At 41.8% G+C, this 14,582-nt stretch overlaps 2 protein-coding genes across 3 annotated transcripts; both read left to right on the top strand.

Moving 5' to 3' along the window:
- Positions 1-3,807: 3,807 nt before the first annotated feature.
- LOC131469585 (angiopoietin-related protein 3-like) lies at positions 3,808-7,134 on the top strand. The gene is made up of 7 exons (XM_058644715.1): positions 3,808-4,379; positions 4,710-4,820; positions 5,356-5,473; positions 5,956-6,069; positions 6,145-6,240; positions 6,353-6,625; positions 6,717-7,134. Exons 1-7 carry the CDS (start codon positions 3,879-3,881, stop codon positions 6,926-6,928), a joined length of 1,425 nt encoding a protein of 474 aa, XP_058500698.1. The 5' UTR covers positions 3,808-3,878; the 3' UTR covers positions 6,929-7,134.
- A 501-nt stretch (positions 7,135-7,635) lies between these two features.
- On the top strand, positions 7,636-14,049 carry LOC131469572 (phosphoglucomutase-1-like). 2 transcript variants are annotated; one of them, XM_058644693.1, is made up of 11 exons: positions 7,636-8,822; positions 10,107-10,269; positions 10,389-10,535; positions 10,769-10,894; positions 11,888-12,078; positions 12,198-12,352; positions 12,567-12,682; positions 12,784-12,919; positions 13,202-13,385; positions 13,555-13,683; positions 13,760-14,049. In XM_058644693.1, the coding sequence occupies exons 1-11, from the start codon at positions 8,565-8,567 to the stop codon at positions 13,847-13,849; spliced, it is 1,695 nt and encodes a 564-aa protein (XP_058500676.1). In that variant the 5' UTR covers positions 7,636-8,564; the 3' UTR covers positions 13,850-14,049. The 2 variants fall into 2 exon arrangements, with proteins under 2 accessions (XP_058500676.1, XP_058500684.1); XM_058644701.1 differs by lacking the exon at positions 13,760-14,049 and having other exon boundaries at positions 13,293-13,385; positions 13,555-13,653.
- The last annotated feature ends 533 nt before the right edge of the window (positions 14,050-14,582 follow it).

Genomic DNA, 14,582 nt, shown 5'->3' with positions numbered 1-14,582 from the left:
ACAGCATCAGCAGAGCAGTTGTCCATTTATCCAGGGAAATATTCCAACAACACAAAACTCAAATCGTCCCCTGACTTTCCCTTTTTTATCACTAGTTTGAGACATTTTTATAGTGAGACGTTATAAGGTTGTTTTTCTTCTGTCCATTGGCAGGTCATAATTTATCCACATCTACATCATGAATTGACAGAACCTGGTGCAGATATTCTTGTTCCCCAGAGAATTCACTGTTACAAAGTTGATCATCCTTGATCTGTTCTCCAGTATTCTCCAGTATTACCACGAGACAGTTGACATTCTTAATGACTGAATGGTTATTGCATTTATGGGAGAAATGGAACAGTCACATTCCCCTCAGAACAAGAATTATTAAACTTTTTTCTTTTTTTTTTTTATGTGTACAATTACCTGATAATGGTAATGGTATGAATTGTTGATGTTTTTTTATATTTATATCAGCAGCCATTTTGGACCACCATGTTGTTACAATACCCCACAATGGACAAATTAAACATATGTGTTGCTAAATAAAGGGAAATATAGATAGATATTCAGCTGCAACATGAAACTTCAATAATAAATGTTATACAATTGTACGACCTGTACATTTAACTAAGAAGATAAAACATCAGCATATACAGTATCAGCATGCTATCATTCTGAGCATCAAGGTCAGCAGTGTGTAACTTTAAGGAGCGTTCCTTGGCAGGAATTGATAAGTATGTTTGTGTTAAATTGTTTTAGAATAAAGATCTGTTGGTTTTTAGTATCTTAGAATAAACCTTGTATATGTACCTCACTTTTTTATGTGTACTTCAGGCAGTTTTATATGTACTTTGGAGTACACAGCATGCCTTTTGGATTGGTGGAAGTGTATTACAAAGAAGAACAACATCCTCGCTGGTTTGCAAAGGCCACCGTTGTTTCGTGACACACTTGGGAAAGGAAGGAGTGAGCAGAGGTACGATCTGCAGTCTCACCGTTAGATGTTGCTAATTCTTAAACCCTGGACCTTTAAATGTCTAGTGCAGTGCACCACTGTGCCAAGTCCTAAATGGATGATCTAATGCTCGTTCTTTTCTTGGTGCGTGTGGGTTTCCCCAGTTTCCTCCCACAGTCCAAAAACAAGCAGAGGCTAATTGAACACTTTATAATGACTGTAGGTGTGAATGTTTGCCCTGTGATGGACTGGTGACCTGTCCAGGGTGTACCCTGCATTTCACCCCATCAGCTGGGATTGGCTTCGGCCCCCTGTGAACCCTCATCTGGTGGATAAAGCGGTATGACTGACTGAATGTTAACCCCTACAGTGATAATTGCTGATCACAGCCTCCAACTGGCAGCACTTAACTTGAGTCTGACATCTAAGCAAAATAAACCATGCAATGTTTTCGAAGACTTAGACAGCGAAGAAGTGAAAGAGCAGCTCGAGAGGCTGAAACCACTGCAATGTGCCCTGCAAGGAATGGAAAAGGAATTAGCAAGAATTAGCAAGAAATACTTCTTTTCCATTACCCAAGCAGACAACTGACTCCGAGAGGGATTGTGGTTTGACTCAAGGCAGAGAAAAGGGGGGGGTGGGGGGTGGGGGGGGGGGGTGGACCAGTCTTTACTGGACCAATGGCTGCTAACGGACTGACCACATACTGCACAACAGTTGGCCAAAAGGCAAAAATGTTCTTCAAGGCAGTTTCAGAGAAAGATTTAGAGTTGCATCATATTTAAGGAGAAGTGTGTGGCATAACTTCACTTTGTAAGCTGAGAAATGACTTATTGATAATTATTAACTTATATAAATGGACAGTTTTGGCCCACACAGTGAAATACGTGAGGCAGGAGGCTCGCCAGCTTCACAGTATTCTTTCAATCTAGTTATTATTTGTGGAAACTGCATTGTAGTGGAAAGTATGGAAGTAAACACTCCTAAGAGTCTTTTTCTTACATTTTGCCACTCAATTTCTGTTTGTTTGTTTGTTTGTTTGTTTGTTTGTTTTACAACTGCTCAGTGAAGAGAAGAAATAAATGGAAAAGTTAAAAGTCATTCACTAAACCGAGAGGTATGTCAGAGCCGGCATCCTTTCCCATTTGACGTGCATTATGTAACTGTGGCTTGTGGTCAGGGGAGTTGCAGGTTATGCTGTAGCTGCATTGGACAACTGGAAATGGTGCAGTCATGCAACACTGACCTATGAATCAAGACAAAGGTCAGAGACCCAATAACTGATGTGGTTTTATTGAAGTTAAAGATGGAATAAAGTAAAGCATGGGTTTGTTAGAGTTCATACTCGGGCTGAGTAAGATTTAAGAACTGTAAGGTTCCCTGACCTGTGTCATTCACTCAGGAGTATTTCAGCTAAGTGTAGGGAAACACGAAATACCACCTATGTTATATTGCCATGTGTATTGCTATCTTATCTTATATGAATTCATTTATTCTAATACTCATGCAGTGAAGATAATAACAGGCTGATTAGGTGACCCAATGACCAGCAGCAGGCATTGAGGTAAGGCAGGCAACTGAAATACACACAGAAAACACTAGAAAACATAACCAAAAACAAAGCAGGAGCATGAGGATCACAGTTACAGTTGATCTCAACAGACAACGACAACCATGGTCTTCGAGTGTCCTGCAGCTTGTGCGACAAATGCACTTCTCTTTAAGGGCAGACATTGTGTTTTCTCTAGATAAGATAATCCATTTAAAACTGGGAACTGATAAAGTACTTGCCAGTGAAAAGCACTGCATATATTAAACCAAAAAAAGAACAATAAGTTCAAACATCTTTGCAGTGCCATATTTTTATTTTAACATTTATCAAAAGAAGCAAATCCTACCATGATAAATTCATCTCATTTGTATTAATGAGCTCAATATTTCATGTCCGACCCTCGCTCGCCTGCTCTTCCACCTGTACTGTTTATCACACACACACACACAGTTGCACTCATTGTGTACGTCTTTGAAGTTGCTGTCGCCTCATTAGAGCTTCATAAATGTGGGTCAATGTACACCCATTCATTTTTGCCTTCTCGTGTTCAGGGGCCCCCTGAACGCAGCGCAGGACTGTGTTTACTGTGTACACACTGTGACTCAAACAACTCTGCTCTAATATGGCTATAGTTAACTTTTAACAGAGAACCTGGGGCACCGCTCAACAGCGCGCGGATATGGCGGTTACCTCTCACTTCATTCTCCCACTGAAAATTGCAGGGAGCGCGGACCACAAATAAGTGTTTTGTTTGCGTAGAGTGAAAGTTTACCGTCGTAGAAATGTGGACCAAGGTTTTTTTTGCAGACTCAGTGGAATAAAGTTACACTGCGAGGCACCAGAGCAGCTTTTCCCTCTTGTGACTGAGAGGCAATGTGTGGCGTCGCGGCTTGCATCCTGCAACTTACAAACCAAGCCTATTACATATTTATTCATTGATCCTATATATGTAAACGGTCATGTTTCTGTTTAAAGAAAATAAGCCAGCCACACAACAGTAACAGAGAGTTGACCTCCATACAGGTAACTAAAGGTCATGTTAAAACACTGCCTTTCTGTATTGGCTCAGAAATCCCTTGCTCTCCTTTCAGTAAACACAGCCTGGCCAGTGTTACAAATTCACTTTAGACGAACAATATCAATAATATCAAAACTAGCCACTCACATTTAAATGCGTTTAAATATGCATGAGAGTTCAATCGACCAAGGGAGGTATGCAGGGGAAAATGCCCCTGAATACAGATATTGATCACATGAGATTAATTAATAACCAAATGGTCGACCGTGTCCTTATAAAACCCAAGACCTTTAGTGGCTCTTTGTCCAGTCACAGAGACAGAAGAGGGGCTGCCAGTCATCACACAGCTGGTGAAGCAACAGAACAACATGAATATAAGACTAATTCCTGTGTTTTTTGTCCTGTTCGCTGCTTGTGTCCCTGCTCTCTGTAGCAGAGATGAGGCTACCGCCCCACTGCCTGGGGCTGAGACCCGGTCTCGCTTTGCTGCTCTGGATGATGTGCGTCTCCTGGCAAACGGCCTCCTCCAGCTGGGCCAGAGCCTGCGGGAGTTTGTGCAGAAGACGAAGGGACAGATCAACGACATCCTGCAGAAGCTCAACATCTTCAACCACTCGTTCTACCAGCTGTCAGTGCTCGCCAGTGAAATCAAGGAGGAGGGCGAGGAGCTGAAGAAGACCACCGTGGTGCTGAAGGCCAACAATGAGGAGATCAAAGGTCTGTCTGCTGAGATCAACTCCAAGGTGGACAACATCCTGCAGGAGAAGAGTCAACTACAGAGCAAAGTAGAAGGTCTGGAGAAGAAGCTGAGCAGCCTCTCGCAGGGTCTGGTGTCCAGTGAACAAGTAGCAGAGATCAATGGCCTGAGGGTGAGTGACCTGCTGTAGAAACATGCACTTGTATAATATTTTTAACAAGGTGCATGGATGTCCATTTGGAATACTATAGTATAGACACTATTAGGGATTACGGAGTAGTATATTTTCATCTTTAAATGTGTTTTTGTTTTGCATTGTTCACCCACGTAATGACAAAACTGACTCATAATTACTAAGTTTAACCCTTGTAATGTAATGTAATGAATGGAAATGTATTAATTAGGACAAATTAATACACGAGAGGAATCATTTCATTTTCAGGAGGGGGGGGGGGGGGGGGTCAACAGAATCAACAATAATCTCTACTTATTCCATTACCAGGCTGTGATCCACAGTCAGGAGCAGAGCATCACTGAGCTGCTGAAGGCTGTGAGGGAACAGAGCAACCAGATCAACTACCAGAAGACCAAGATCAAGACTCTGGAGGAAAAGGTAGATGTTAGGGACTGTGTGGAAAGTATTTGGACATACTTTAAACTTCGGGTCAAACTTTAAACTTCCAATATTTCATCATCATCACCAGGTTGCCCAGCCACAAGACTCAGACATCTTGTAGACCTATTTTATCAGGTTAAAACAGTGTCAGAGCTAATAAAATATAAAATCAAATATAATATATTCAATAAATCATCTGCTTTTTGCTTCTTCTTCTTCTTCTCATTTTTCTTTTTTGCCAAGGAGAGGTGCCAGAGAAAGTTTTATGATTTTTGAGTTGTCATCATCAAGCCATCTTGACACAGCGCTGACATGATGAAGGAGCTGTCCGTTATATTTAATGAACTCAGCCTGTGTCTCTGTGATAAATACATTTGTATTGAGTCTTGAGAGCTGAAAAATTTAATTATCATCATAAGGTCGAGGGAAAAAAGAGAAAAAAAAACGACTTTAGTGACAGAGTGCGGAGTGTTTTCTATCATTCTTGGGATTATGCCTGGACACTGAAAAATCTCTCGTTCAATTTTCCCAGCTCACAGTGGACACATCCGCCCAGGAGACCATTGAGAGGACGCCTGAGGTCTTCAGCAGTGAACCTCCAACACTTAAGCCTTTTCAGACCTCAGACTCCTCCAACACCACGGAAATGAGTAAGAGGGATAATAAAAGATAAAAAAACTGAACTTTTTTATTTTGCATGCCGTAACAGCAAGGACTAAGGTTTAGTCAGAGTCAGTGCTCATGCATTTAGAACGAGTTCAAAGCATTTTCCATCAATTTTCTGCCTCACTTTCGGTCCCAGCAGGCAGCTGCTGAGCTCATCCACAGATTCAGTGTTTATTTAATAATCTTGCCCACACTTTTCTGTTAATGCAGCTGGGATTAGCATCTCTGCTCCGGATCACCACTTTGTAGCTTAACTCAGTTCATAACAGTTTCAATTTATGTTGTGGTGATACTATTCCTCACATCCTGTGTAGATATACTTCTTCATGTTTGCTATCTGTAGTGAAAGTTGTACTGTGAATATCATGTCAAGGTGTTTTTGTCACTTTGTCTACCGCTGAGCTTTGTTGCTGAAAGTGAATTTCCCTGGTGGGTGATTAATTCATTCCAATCTAATCCAATCTAGATCTGCCGTCAGACTGCAGTGAGGTGTTTATCAGAGGGGAGCGAGCGAGTGGTGTCTACGTCATCAGACCCAACGGATCAGAGCCCTTCATGGCCTATTGTGACATGAGCAAAGGTATTCTAAACCTCACAAAAAAAGGTGTAGACTTTTCCACATCACAGGCTCACAGTTTAATTTCTTTTCATCCAGATTATGGGGCAACAGTCATCCAGAGACGCAAGGATGGCTCTGTAAATTTTGATCAAACATGGGAGAAGTATGAACATGGCTTTGGAGATTTTCAAGGTATACGACCCATCTAATGTTGTTATGTTATAATCTCAAAATCTTAAATTGCATCTCTTTCTCTGCATTTGCTGCTTTTTTTGTGCATCACTTCTGTGTTGATTTAATCCAGGAGAGTTTTGGCTGGGTCTCAGGAAGGTCCACCCTCTCACCGCTCGGGGCGACTCTGTCCTTCACATCCAGCTGGAAGACTGGAAGAACTGCAACTACTTCATCGAGTATAGATTTTACCTCGACGGTCCAGAGAGCAACTACACCATTAACATCACACATCTGTCTGGAGACTTGCCAGACGCCATGAGCAACCACACAGGCATGATGTTCTCGACGAAGGACAGGGACAATGACAAGCACATGGACGCCAACTGTGCCCACAGCCACACGGGTACGGCTGATGGTTTGAACTCATTATAATGCAAACAAAGAGATAAATAAATACTTGTCTCACACAAACATGTCATTTCTCCCTTCTACAGGTGGATGGTGGTTCAGCGCCTGTGGAGACACCAACCTGAATGGCAAATATTTCCTCATTAGACCAAAGGGACATTCACAGCGCAGGAGAGGAGTTCAATGGAAGTCTCCAAGGAAAGCGTCCTACTCCTTCAAGCTTACTCAGATCTCAGTCCACCGCATGGCTCCAGTCTCAGCCTCTTCTGCTTCATCCCATGCAGATGTCTTTCTTTGATCCGTGCAGCACCAGCGGACTCCGGTGAAAAACTTAGAACAAGCAGCAGCAAAGAGTGTCCTCTGCAGGAGAGCCTTAGCAGTGCTTCTTGTGCGCAGCCACAGGTTTGGAGGCTGGAGAAAAGAAAGATGATGATTCACTACCAGAATCAATGTAGAAAACCATGAATTTCACTCACACAGTGGCATTAAATGCTATGTATCTTTGCTCAGTCACAATATCTCACATGTCAAATGCTATAGAGAAGGAACAAAAACTGAAAGCCATACGTTTATGTGCAGTTTTCATATCGAGTCACATTGACTCACAGTTGTGCAGTGGTTCCAACCACAGCAGGGTGTCATCCGCTGAGGGATACATCTAAAGGCTCGATGAGCGAAACATGAAAGACTGCATAATTCAGATTCCTCTTTGAAATGTTGGACACATGCACCCTGATTCAAATCTGAAATGTTAGTACGTGGATCTGCTTAAGGTTGAACTACTGCAATGGAAACATGGTCCCAGACAAACATTGTTTACTTCTAAGGGGACAAAGTCAACAAAACCAAGGGCCCATGGTTAGAAGTAACAGTCAACTTTGCTTTACATGCTCAGTTTTTCATATATTTGCTGCATTTTATTTAACTTTTAGGATACTCACCTCTTATAATGCTAATATTCATTTCTGTACATATTTTTGATTAGAAATAATAACATGTTTTACCAGACTAACAAAATATTTGATTTGTTATCATGGGCTTTGATTTGTTAGTAGTCCTTGCGCCTTTGAGCCACAGGATGCTCTTTCAGTGTCAACAGAGATCAATCACCTTTGTTTTGAGTCTTGTAAATAAATGACAAACACTTGTTCATGCTATTTCCACATACTAAAACTTTTTGTATTTTGCCCTGGGAGGTTAAGAAACTGTTGAATCCTGTGTTAGAAGTTGCCCTGACTAAACACTAGAGGGCAGAGTGGTTCCATGTACAGATACCTTCTACTCAGATTTGATTGTGCTGCTTATATAAACAGGTTCTACAAAGTATGTTTTTGTGTTGTAATGGATACTTTGTTGAATGCACATCTGAATATGTGCTTCTAATGAGTCTTTAATTGCTGTTCTCACTCTCTGTTCTCACACTCGGTGTTAAAAGTAGGATAAATATGGCCACACTCTCCCATCACAGCGTCTTTGATGAAAGATGTCATCCTTCCTTTTGCATATCATTATTCCAAGCACAGCTGCAGCTTTTCACAGATGGACAAACTGTACCCATAACAACCCAGTAACTTCTGCTCAGACACACCCAAACACACACACACACACACACACACACACATACAACTTTGTGACTGGGCCTGCAGCCTTGACAGTGATCCCCCTGCACATGTGTGCAGGAAGGAGCGTCTTCAGTTACTGCCTGTGCACACACATGAGTTTGAAAGGTTATTTTGGGCTGCAGAGGTACCACTGTAACCCAGAGCTTTGAGTGAAATAATAGGAGGAGTCAGGCTTTTACCCTCCTACTCTGCCCCTGTGTGCCATTCTCCATGTTTACTGACAGGGGATTTCCCTCCAAACAAGAGGTTCCCTGGCACTTTATGCCACAGCATTAGGTTGGATCTTCCTTTTGTTTGTTTTTTTTTGAAACGATGGACAACAGTCCTCTGCAAGTGTTGACCGTCCCTACAGCCCCCTACCCTGACCAGAGACCTGGGACCAGTGGTCTAAGGAAAAAGGTCTTCATATTTCAGTCCAGGAGAAACTATCTGCACAACTTCATCCAGAGCATCTTCTCGTCCATTGACCTACGGGACCGCCAAGGTTCTACAGTAGTGGTTGGTGGAGACGGGCGCTTCTTTAACCGAACAGCTATTGAGGTCATTGTGCAGATGGCAGCTGCCAATGGGGTCAGTGACACCGTATGTGTGTGTGTGGGTTTACTTGCCTTCACTGTGTTTGTTTGTGTACATGGTGGTAAGTGTGGGCACGTGTAAGTGTGTGAGTGAGTGTGCACATGGGTCGATGTGTCACTGGGCAGATCACTTCATATGTCAATGTCACCTGCCCTCATCACCTCAAAACAACTACTGAACAAATCAAAACAACCAAACGTATTGGTAGTTTTCTATTGTATATTACAATACTGTACTAACTCTTTAAAACGGTTGGCAGTATATATTCAGTATATATAATACATGGTTTCTATTAAATGCAAAAAATATATTAAAGTTGCATTCAATGAGTTGGGATTTATTAAGCAATTTCAACTCAAGGTCGAGTCATCGCCTGTTATTGGAGCTTTTAATCGGAAGACATGGTCCTCCTGAAGGAGTTTGAGCGTTATACATTAAATCAAATGTGTAACTAGAGGAACTGCATCTGCATGAGCAAGTGAGCGATACCCACCAGCTGATGTTGAGTTGAACTTGCTTTATCAAAATGATCTTCTATTTCCGAGATGAAGCTTGACCAATCATTTCTTTGGAAAAGTTTATTAAATCATGGAGAGATCTCTTTCATACTCCCCTTTTTATACATTTAGACCTTTCACTTTTCTTTTAATCTAACACCTTCAGCATGTCAAAGGACTGAATTCAGTCTCTTGACTAAGTACCTGCATCTCGTCAACCTCAGTTGTGCGTTTTGCTAAATCAACAGAGTAAAAATGGCATTGTAGCATCTTGACATTTGCATCTGCCATTAGCAATGCAAGACACTGAAAGATGAAAGTTAAATGCAACACAAATCCGAACATGAGCCCCTGTGAAATCAAAGTTTGAATGCTGCAGCTGAAAAACTATAGCTGCTTTAACTGCAGCTCTTGGCTCGTCTGCAGTCTTCAAATAGAAACACATGAGGCCTGTTTTGTTTTCCACTCTCCTGCCAGCACCAACTGTGGACCCCGGGTATAAATTACTTAAGATTTCTTCTGGTGCTTTCTTGGATGGACGGTATAAACCTCCTTAGTGGGTTTCAAAATACACGCACACATGACAGCGCTTGCTCTTGATGTGTGTGGCAACTGTTGTTCATTAGACGGAATTCTGATCCCTCTGAGTTTTAGGAAGACGTATGACACGCCAAACCCGATATTCTGTCACATTTTCACCCCCTCCCTCCTCTCAGATATTTTAAGCTACGCATACTAATTCCTGCCGACTCATGCACACACCTGTGTGACATTTCCTCAGGTGGGCCGTCTGATTATTGGACACCACGGGATTATGTCCACACCGGCCGTCTCCTGCGTGATCAGGAAATGCAAAGCCATCGGTGGCATCATCCTTACTGCTAGCCATTACCCCGGTGGACCTGAGGGAGACTTTGGCATTAAGTTCAATACTGTGAACGGAGGTATGGTAACTGGAGAGGTGGACGAACAAGGCTTCATTCACACATGCATGAGAGTTTATTTGGCACCTCACATCATGCCTACTAACGGTATAATGTTGTTGTTGTTTTTCTCAATCTAGGACCAGCCAAGGAGGTTGTCACAAACAAGATTTTTCAAATCAGCAGAACCATTGAGGAGTTTGCCATCTGCCCTGGACTTCAAGTGGATCTGACAACACTAGGAAAACAGATGTTTGATCTGGAGAACAAGTTCAAACCCTTCACTGGTGAAGTTTGGCATTACTCTGTCACCTATCACTTCAAATAGGGGGAAGATAGTGTGAAGCACAAAGAAAAGCTCTCTTTGTTATTGTATGTATATGTATGAAAAAAGAAAATACAGCAGAACTTACATTGACAACTAAGATGAAACATAAACACTGGCTGATTTGGTTATAAACCACAAAATCAAGTAAAAAGAGTCACTGATGACTAACACATTATTTGTGGTTGTGTTCAGTGGAAATTGTGGACTCGGTGGAATCCTACGCTAACTTGTTGAGGAATATCTTTGACTTTGCGGCGCTGAAGGAGCTTCTCTCGGGAGAGAACCACATCAAGATACGACTAGATGCCATGCATGGAGGTGAGAGAATAACATATCATTAAGGCAGTCTCCATTACACATACACTGTATATAAAAAGAATATAGTCTTCTGGTTGTAAAATGAACTGCTGTTTTGAATCCTCGATATTTGCAATTTGACCAGTGCTGGTCAAATACCAGCTGTCAGTCACACTGTGCTCACTTCCACATGACGTGCTTTATCGTCTATTTTCCTCTCAATGGTAACATCACTTACAAAATTTACATCATGTTCTTTTGAAGAAGACCTGTACAGAGTGATTGAAACCTTTAATGTAGGCTTATTTTGCCACAGACTTCCCTTTTACCCCCATTTGTTAACTGCTACTTCCTGGGCTTCACTCACAAACTCACAGTTTCATCTAATATTATCACAGTCTACGCCATTAGACTGAAAAACATGTCAGTGGATGTGGATTCCTCTAACAATCTGTGCTCATCAATTGTGTGTCTTTCTAAGTGAGTCAAGCGTTGTGACGACAAACAGCCATTTCATGATGCTCGTGGTCCTCGCTTTTGTTTGCATGAGGTCAAATGTGAAGGCCAAGTCACGCCACCAGTCAGAAAACACGAGAGTCTGGAATCTGGTTGGCCTCTCATGTTTGGTGAATCCATTTATGGAAGTGCGTCAGTATGACAGAGAGTGTTGGTGTTCCAGCACTGGAGAGATGACACAGTGTTGTCGCAACCTTAGAACACATCATTATGCTTGGGTTACAAAGGCTGTTTTAAATATCCCCAAACACTGAATCTGAAACTAATGGCCCATCAGTTGCCTCAAACCCCTAACTAACACCCACTACAACTACATAGACTCCATCACAGTAAGTCATGACAACTGTTGTTATTGAGAACACACTTAAACTATAAATCACATAACCTAGACACTATAAATCTAAAAAATATTTTTTGGAAACAGATTCTGGTAAGATCTGATTATGACAGTTATTGACTTATATATAGCTGTGTTCTCTTTCGGCCTTGTCTGCTCAGTGGTAGGACCATACGTGAGGAGAATACTGTGTGAGGAGCTGGGCTGTCCTGTCAACTCTGCCATCAACTGTGTCCCAATGGAGGATTTTGGTGGTCAACACCCAGACCCTAACCTCACCTATGCTACAGATCTGGTTGAGAGCATGAGGGATGGACAGTATGATTTTGGTGCAGCTTTTGATGGAGACGGGGTGTGTGTGTGTTTTTTTTTTTAATTCCTTTATTTCTGCTCTTTCCAAATAAAAATGTCTGGAAGTTGGGCCTGGAGCAAAGGCCAGGACTAACCTCTGACTGGCTGCTGGCTTTCTAGGACCGTAATATGATCCTTGGCAAACATGGCTTTTTCGTCACACCATCAGACTCTGTGGCCGTGATTGCTGACAACATCTTCTGCATCCCATACTTCCAGCATACAGGGGTGAGAGGCTTCGCCCGCAGCATGCCCACAAGTGCAGCCTTAGACAGGTAAAACTTTGACTGAGTCCTTACCTGCAGTTGGCAAAAAACAATTAGCCGTCATTTCTTACTTCAGTCAAATCAAACTAAGATTGTTTTGAAGACTTTCAGTTTTTATAACAATTAAGATACATTTGGACATGTAGAAATTAATCTCAGTGTTGCCTTTGATTGATGCTTCAAATGTTCTCAGTGCTTTTTCAATGAATATCCCCCCCCTCAGAGTAGCCAGAGCAACAAAAATAGAACTGTATGAAGCTCCCACTGGGTGGAAGTTCTTCGGGAACCTGATGGATGCAGGCCGACTGTCTCTCTGTGGAGAGGAAAACTTTGGTACAGGTACTGTATCATTTCAACATGTTATTAGATCAAAAGTAGCTCCATTTACACTGAAAATCTGTGAGGGGAAAAAAAGAAGCGTTCATCAGATTGTCTTTCAGGTGGAGACCACATTCGGGAGAACGATGGGCTTTGGGCCGTGCTGGCATGGCTGTCCGTCTTAGCCACCAGACGGCAGAGTGTGGAGGATATTCTTAAGGACCACTGGAAGAAATATGGAAGAAATTACTACACCAGGTGAGATGGTGGTATATCAAAGGTGGGCTAAGAATTCCCTATGCTGCTCCACATAAAAATGGAAAGCAAGCAGTGACTGACCTCTAGTGGAAAACATATGCCATTACACTGCGCAGTATAATACATGTAGATGTAAATGTCTTTTGGTTAGTTATTAACTGACAAATCAAATGAGCTCTATATGCTCTGTTACTGGGACATCCATATTTATGAAACTAAAAGGGTGAGATTTATAAGACTAATATGTGTTTTGTTATTAAAAGCAGCTGTCGTTTGCCCCAGATACGACTATGAGAATGTAGACATAGATGCAGCCTGTGAGATGATGGAGGATTTGGAGATCATGATTGCCGACAAGTCCTTCTCAAAACAGAGATTTGCCGTGGAGGACAAAATCTACCAGGTGGAAAAAGCGGACAACTTTGAGTACACAGATCCAGTCGACAGCACCATCTCCAGGAACCAGGTACATTATGTGTGTGTTCCTATAATGATAATGTTGTTTTGTGTAGCGATAAAGGGACTGGTCACAGGGTGTTTAGGCTTTCACAGCATCAGATCCAGTCCACTGGCTGCAAATTGCTGCAAATCCCTAAAGATGAGAGATGATCCATGCTGGGCTGTGTTCACTGCAGGGTTTGCGGATAATCTTCTCTGATGGCTCTCGAATCATCTACAGACTCAGTGGGACAGGTAGAGATGGGGCAACAGTTCGCATCTACATTGACAGCTATGAGAAGGAGCAGATTTTTGAAGACACACAGGTAGTGTTTAGTTAATTATTCACAAGTACAGTAAATGTGTCTCTGTGTGCTTCATCATTTTCCGTTATTTGGATAGGTGATGCTGGCACCACTGGCAACAATTGCTCTGAAGATTTCCCAGCTCCATCACAGGACAGGTCGAAGTGGCCCTTCAGTTATCACATGATTCCTTACATGACTCTTACTTTTACTCCATCGTTGCTAAAGTGATGCCCTTTTATCTTTATTCTCTTTCCAGATTTTTGTATGAACTGAGCTTAAATTCCATGTATGGCTGCACAACATGCTTTGGTTTGCATTTTAGGTTGAATTATATCCAGTGACTGTCTCTGTAACACATTAAACAGCCTTTTATTTTTGGTTTAATGTGTGATGAGTGTGTGTTTTTCTTTTTATGCCGCAGCAAATAGACTGTATGCTTTGGTCCATGGGAAATTTAATTCTATCTGTAATATAGTATATAATATATATAATATAATATAGTATTTGCACCTATGGGTTGCTTGCAACGCTCTCCTGAAGATTGAAACAGCTTGTCAAAACATAACATTGGCCTTTTTTTACACAGCATGTGGTATGAACGGAAGCAGTTTCATTTCCTGTCTGAAACTGTTCTTAGAGAAATATCTTTCCAAAATGTGGCGTTGCATGATGAGGTTACCAACTTTGTGGGTTTGAGTGCAAACGACTATTGGAAGGCAGCACACTGTTTCTTACATATACTGTCCATTTCCTAACACAGCTAAAGCTCATTTTCAAAGCAGAGAACTGAAGCCTAAAATTATTATTTGGATCATACTGACTCATTTTGTGGGAAAATGATAACTCATCAGCAAATAACAACCTGAAACATGCTGGTGCTGCATTAACACAGACACACAAATATCCTTCCGCTTTGG

This window comes from Solea solea, chromosome 1 (genome assembly GCF_958295425.1).
Source record: "Solea solea chromosome 1, fSolSol10.1, whole genome shotgun sequence".
Lineage (NCBI taxonomy): Eukaryota > Metazoa > Chordata > Actinopteri > Pleuronectiformes > Soleidae > Solea > Solea solea.
The sequence above is the reverse complement of the archived record's forward strand: the minus strand, read 5'-3'. Positions and strand labels throughout refer to the sequence as shown.

Excerpts from the sequence above, each read along its gene's own strand:
- LOC131469585 (XM_058644715.1), top strand. The coding sequence starts at position 3,879 with ATGAATATAAGACTAATTCCTGTGTTTTTTGTCCTGTTCGCTGCTTGT. Across the intron at positions 4,380-4,709 it reads CAGAGATCAATGGCCTGAGG|GCTGTGATCCACAGTCAGGA; the intron begins GTGAGTGACCTG and ends TTCCATTACCAG. Across the intron at positions 6,626-6,716 it reads CTGTGCCCACAGCCACACGG|GTGGATGGTGGTTCAGCGCC; the intron begins GTACGGCTGATG and ends TCCCTTCTACAG.
- LOC131469572 (XM_058644693.1), top strand. The coding sequence starts at position 8,565 with ATGGACAACAGTCCTCTGCAAGTGTTGACCGTCCCTACAGCCCCCTAC. Across the intron at positions 8,823-10,106 it reads AGATGGCAGCTGCCAATGGG|GTGGGCCGTCTGATTATTGG; the intron begins GTCAGTGACACC and ends ACATTTCCTCAG. Across the intron at positions 10,895-11,887 it reads ACTAGATGCCATGCATGGAG|TGGTAGGACCATACGTGAGG; the intron begins GTGAGAGAATAA and ends TTGTCTGCTCAG.